At 34.2% G+C, this 6,026-nt stretch overlaps 1 protein-coding gene and 1 long non-coding RNA gene across 3 annotated transcripts; one reads left to right on the top strand and one right to left on the bottom strand.

Moving 5' to 3' along the window:
- Window positions 1-740: 740 nt before the first annotated feature.
- Window positions 741-4,293, bottom strand: LOC109119520 (uncharacterized). Of its 2 annotated transcripts, none has more exons than XR_011214549.1 (4): window positions 4,099-4,293; window positions 1,268-3,813; window positions 1,046-1,180; window positions 741-959 (listed from the first exon to the last, which is right to left on the bottom strand). It is a non-coding gene; the product is annotated as an uncharacterized lncRNA (long non-coding RNA). The 2 variants fall into 2 exon arrangements; XR_002026725.2 differs by having other exon boundaries at window positions 1,046-1,177.
- Window positions 4,294-4,743: 450 nt separating this feature from the next.
- On the top strand, window positions 4,744-5,716 carry LOC138342034 (uncharacterized). Its single transcript, XM_069294216.1, has 3 exons — window positions 4,744-4,971; window positions 5,179-5,472; window positions 5,582-5,716. Exons 1-3 carry the CDS (start codon window positions 4,744-4,746, stop codon window positions 5,714-5,716), a joined length of 657 nt encoding a protein of 218 aa, XP_069150317.1.
- Window positions 5,717-6,026: the final 310 nt, after the last annotated feature.

Genomic DNA, 6,026 nt, shown 5'->3' with positions numbered 1-6,026 from the left:
AAAACGTTACTATGAGTAACGTTTTAGGAGTAAAATGTTACTATGAGTAACATATATTAATCTAACGTCGTCGGCTTTTAAAAAATAAAATATACCCTAAAACGTGACTGTGAAATTCGTTTATACTAGTTTTAATTTTTTTTTAGAAAAACGTATTATTTTGGTGAGTTGTTTTATATAATAGCTTAGTTTGATCAAAACCTCGGAGTTTGACAACAAAGCATAGGTTCTTTATTCTTATTCACATATTCACATCTCTTTATCTTAATAGTAAAGAGTAAGACAATATAAGAGAATAAGTCCATACTTTTATTAATTCATGTAGTGCGGTATATAAAGGGCTATGCCCAGCTGATACAAAGTCCTAATATATACAATGTGGAACTCATGGGGCTTCCAAGAGTGCTGTTATTAAGGGCAAGAAATGGTGATTGAGATAAATGTTTTGCCTATAAATGGCAGAGCAATTTTCATCTTTAATGGGCTATCCAACACAATAGTTTGTACAGTTCAATACAGAGATAGGAGATGAATGATGATGGATCCTTCTCTCCTTTTGGTCCACTTCTCTACAAGAACCTTGTTTATATTTGTGCAGCTCACTATCACCATGGCTATTGCAGTAGCTTTAACATCACGGAAGGGCATAAAGATAACATGATTTTAGAAGTAAAGAGATGTCAAAATACAAAAGAATAAAGAACAATAGCTGCAACACAACACTAAGAACTGCAACATAGTAGCAACACCAGAAAAAAGCAGAACTATAACATCATTTTAAAGTTCAAAACACTTGAAAATGCATAAAAATAACTCCAAAAGTACAGTATATTGGCAACACCGCAACACCTACGGATTTAGAACAATACAACATTTGAGAACAACAACTCTTGAAAATGAAACAGAGGAACACCACCTGAGAATGCAATATAGTAGCACCAGAAAGGAGATATCAACACCTGAAAAATGCATAGATAAGCTCTTGGATAAGGCTAAATTACTATTAACATTGAACACATATTAGCACTCAAAATAAGCTAAATACCAGTGATTCATTCTAGCTTTGTGTTAGTAGAGCATATCCAACCAAAATCTACATATTTCTTCTTGTCCAACTGTTTTTACTTGTCCAGCTCCTTCCTGTCTAGCTTTTTCTTGTCCCGCTTCTTCATGTCCTCTTCTAACCGGATTCATAAATCACAATATAAATTGTGTTAGTTTAAGATTATGAGAAACTAAATCTGATATAGTTAAGATATAGCAGTACAGGTAATTTTGGACGAACTGAAGTAGTCTCTTGTGACACAACATTATATTTGCAAGTTTTTTTGTTATGACCAGGCTTGTTGCATGTACTGCAATCTAGAGATTGTTGCTTTCGTTTCATCTTTATTCGACTTGCTCCAACTTCATCGGCTTCCTTTCTTCTCACCTTTTGTTTTCTTCCTCTCTTTTTCTTTCCTACGATTGATGGAGGCAAGGGAGGAACTCTACTTGATTTAGCCCACATTTGTGGCCCATTTATCGGAAGAATTGCATGTTCATAGATTTTTTCTATATGTTTCGACTTTGTAACAATCACCACATAGTCAAGAATGTTATCCTTCTTCGCTCGAATTGCTGCAATAGCATGCTTGCAAGGAATTCCCATGATACATTTCCTACAACTACATATTTTGTTCTCCAAATCAACAGCCCAACTATCATGAATAGTAGCTCCTATAATCTCATAATTCCATTGATAAGATTTTCTAGGAATATACTCACCTCCTGCAGTCTGATTTTTGTGCAAAATATCCTTAATATTTGGGCAAACATCATTCGAACTCCATTTATGCGCTTTCTCTCTATTATCTAACATTCTAGCCATGAGAAGATATCACAATTCCTCCAAAAGTGTCACAAAGGCTTGTCTCTAGCATCAAGGATCATGCTATTAAACACTTTCACAAATGTTATTAAATAAAATATCACACTTAGCATCTGAAGAGAAATGAGACCTCGACCATTGGCTAGGTTCTTTGTCATTGAGCCAATCGGCAGCATTTGGATCTAACTCTCTTATACGTAACATGCAAACATCAAATTCTTTTACAGTGGTAGCCTTTTCAGCATCCCAAAATGCTTTTTTTAATGTGAACCCGCCAAAGCCAGCTCTCTCAAAATTGTTATGTAGATGTCTCACACAAAATCTATGACTGACATATGGCAAAACCTCATTAAAAGCTCCAATAAGACCTTTTTATTTGTCGGACATAAAGGTCCAACCAGTCTCATCTACATCTAAATCAGCTGCCAAATAGTTCAAAAATCAAACCCACGACTCTTTACTTTCTTTCTCGACAATTGCATAGGCAACGAGAAATATATTATTATTACCATCAATTCCAACAACAGTTAACAGTTGAGTCCAATACATTGGACCCTTCAACCAACAACCATCCACGCCTATTATTTTTCTGCATCCTACCTTGAAAGCTAGCTTACAAGCAGCAAAACAGATGTATATTCTTTGAAATCTGTATGGCTTGTTCGGTATCTCATTCTCAGTGAACTTCATATAAATTGTACTATCTGGATTTGTCCTATCAATTTCAATACAATAATCCCACATCATTTTGTATTGATCCTCGATATCATCGTCAATCAATGCAATAGCTAACATCTTAGCTCTTTTGGCTTGAGACAAAGTTACATGAGCTCGTAGATCTACACTTACTCTATCTCTAAAATCAACTAAGCTCCATGCTCCGTTTGATTTAATTTATGTGAGGTATTTTCTTGCAATGAATGATGATGTTATTTTTCTATTATCACAATGCCACTCCTTGCAATTATCTGTAGGAATGTACTTTCTAATCTGGAAAGTTGTATCCTTTGCATTTTACATGCTGTGATTTTTCATTTGCACTCTGAATGTATTCAAACGACTTTCATTCTTTCTCTGTCATTTTTGAGCCACTGGATATACTTTTCATTCTTAATCTCGTGAGTAACTACTGCACTTTTAAAATCTTTCTTGCATTCAAAAACACATTCTAAAGCTAAAATCAGGTTGTCTCCGTCTGTTTGTGGATTGAATGTAGGAAAGTTCAAGATCTCATTTTCAGAATCACTATGCAAACTTTTTGTGTCCGTAGAATCAACACAATCAGACTCCCCTTCTGGAGCTGTCATCTTTCTCTGTGCTTCGACACTGAGAATCTCCCATTCATCCACTATGTATTGTGCAGTGTTTTCATGTTTATCAACAAGTAAACCATCAGTTAACTCAACTTTCGAGTCGCTAAAATCATTTGCCAATGGATTTTCCTGAACAACTTGTTGTTTGTTATTATCTGTAGCACTTGAGTTATGGATAGAAGTCATATCTTCTATATTGAAATATGAATCCAAGTGTTCAAAGTAAATTTCGATCATGTAGACATTTTTGCAAACTGCATGGGCTTCATTATCTGTAGACACCAACCTCCATCTATTACCAGAGCTTCCAATCTAAGCAAAAAGTTATTGAATTCTTCAAGTATCCATAAATCTCTGCCATTTTTGCAAACTGCATGGGCTTCATTATCTGTAGACACCAACCTTCATCTATTACCAGAGCTTCCAATCTAAGCAAAAAGTTATTGAATTCTTCAAGTATCCATAAATCTCTGCCATCTTCTTAAACTCATCAAGGTCCAATTTGTTTGCATTAACATAATCAAATATAGTCTATGTTGCCCTCAACATAATGCTTTTCTGGAGTACGTTTCATAACAACTCCTCCGTGATGTATTTTGATACTGAAAAATGATGTATCTGCCATCGATTCTAAAATAGCAAAAAATATATTCTAATCAACAGAAATAATACATATACAACATGATATTAATATCAAAGCAAATAACAAAAAGTATAAATTTCAGGGGCATTGATTAAGTAATAAAACTTCTAAAATATTAGCAAAGTTACAAGGCGACATCTTTATATATATATATATATATATATATATATATATATATATATATATATATATATATATAAACGTGCATCTTGTGTTGAATTATTTTTTGCGATAGTGAGATTTGATTTACAAAATTTAAAATAAAATCGTACTTATCAGAAATTGGAGGTGATTCTGTGTCATTGTTGCTCCTTAAAAACATTGTAACTCCCAAACTTTGATTATAATATGGAAGAAAGTATAATGCAGGTTTCAGATTTTAGAATTATTTGGAGATTGGAGATAAAGATAGGGAAAAACTAAGAAAAAAGACCAATGTTTCAAAAGGAGAAGCCCAACCAACGGTTTTAACAATTTTTGGAGGTAAAATTATGAGAAGCACGTACATAACCATTGGTCTGTTAAAAAATTAACAGAGTTAAAGAGGGAGACTAAAAATGCACTACTTTATCAAAGAATTAGGTGTTGTAGAATATGCCACGTGGGCCCCAAACAAGTGATGAGTTTGCACATTGTTATAGAATATGACACGTAAGTGATGAGTTGTACATTGTTGTAGAATATGTCACGTGGGGCCCACACAAGGGATGAATTGCACAAATCTCATGACTATAAATAGCCATTATACACATTAATAGAAACAGACAATTTTATGAAATATACTACTTCCTAAATTTTCCTTCTTTAAGTATATTAATTTTTAGTAAGTTCTTTTATAACACGTTATCAGCATGATTCTCTGTCAGTTCAAGTAAAGATTTAAAAGCCTCGGAGGTATAAATTTCCTTTTCTTAATAATGTCTAATCTCTCTAAACTTGAATTTCTTGCTCTAGATATATCGGGAAAAAGCTATCTATCATGGGTACTCGATGGAGAAATTCATCTTGATGCGATGGGTCTAGCAGACACCATCCAAGAAAATAATGAAGCATCGAATCAAAACCGTGCCAAGGCGATAATATTTCTCCGTCATCACCTTGATGAAGGTTTAAAAATGGAATATCTCACTGTTAAGGATCCTCTGGTATTGCGGAACAATTTAAAAGAAAGATATGACCCACGTTATGACTGAATCCACTTGAGACTTCAAGATTTTAAATCTATCAGTGAGTATAACTCTTCCATGTTTAAAATTATCTCACAATTAAAATTATGTGGAGAAAATATCACTAACCATGATATGTTGGAGAAAACATTTTCCACTTTTCCTGCCTCAAGTATGCTCCTGCAGCAGCAATACCGAGAAATGAGATTTAAAAAATATTCCGAATTAATTTCACATCTCCTTGTTGCTGAACAACATAATGACTTACTGATAAAAAACCATGAAAGTCGACCTACTGGTTCTATGCCATTTCCTGAAGTAAATACGGCAAATTTTCACCAATCTAGGCGTGAAAAAGGTCGTGGCCCCAGTCGTGACCGTGGTCGTGGTCGAGGAAGAGATTTCAATCATGGTGATCGTCTTGCACTAAACAATAACCTTCAACACAAGCAGTGTAAAAAGAAGAATGAAAAACATGATGTAGTGCACAGACAACAAATGTTATCGATGTGGAGAAAAAGGACATTGGTCACGTACCTGTCGTACGCCAAGGCACCTGGTTGAGCTATATCAAGCTTCCCTGAAGGAGGTGAAAGATAACGCTGAAGCCAACTTTATCTCGGAAGATACTGTTGGACCCATGCATCTGGATGTAGCGGATTTCTTTGAGAATCCCGAAGGAAAGATAGATCACCTGATAGGTGATGGATCTGTGATAATGTAAATATGTTTCATTTTCGTCGTTTATATGAACTAGTATGAATATGTTTTCCTAGACTGGTAAATAACTAAAAGGTTGTGTAATGTTTTTGTTTAGTAATAATATTATAATGTTTATTTCGTTTATATCTTTTATCTTGAAGAATATATGGATACCTCAATGATCAATCATGAAGATATTTGTGTAATTGATAGTGGAACAACGCACGCCATATTCAAAGATGAGAAATACTTCTCCTACTTGCTTAGAAGAAAAGCAAATGTTACTACAATTTCTGGTAATTCAAACTTAATAGAAGGCTCCGGAAGAGCTA

Source organism: Solanum lycopersicum, chromosome 2, assembly GCF_036512215.1.
Source record: "Solanum lycopersicum chromosome 2, SLM_r2.1".
NCBI classification, from domain to species: domain Eukaryota; kingdom Viridiplantae; phylum Streptophyta; class Magnoliopsida; order Solanales; family Solanaceae; genus Solanum; species Solanum lycopersicum.
Note: the sequence above shows the minus strand (reverse complement) of the source record. Positions and strands in the feature narration are given on the sequence as shown.

Coding starts and splice junctions, on each gene's coding strand:
- LOC138342034 (XM_069294216.1), top strand. CDS start 4,744: ATGTCTAATCTCTCTAAACTTGAATTTCTTGCTCTAGATATATCGGGA. Junction 4,972..5,178: donor TCACTGTTAAGGATCCTCTG/GTATTGCGGAAC, acceptor ATGCTCCTGCAG/CAGCAATACCGAGAAATGAG. Junction 5,473..5,581: donor AGAAGAATGAAAAACATGAT/GTAGTGCACAGA, acceptor TCCCTGAAGGAG/GTGAAAGATAACGCTGAAGC.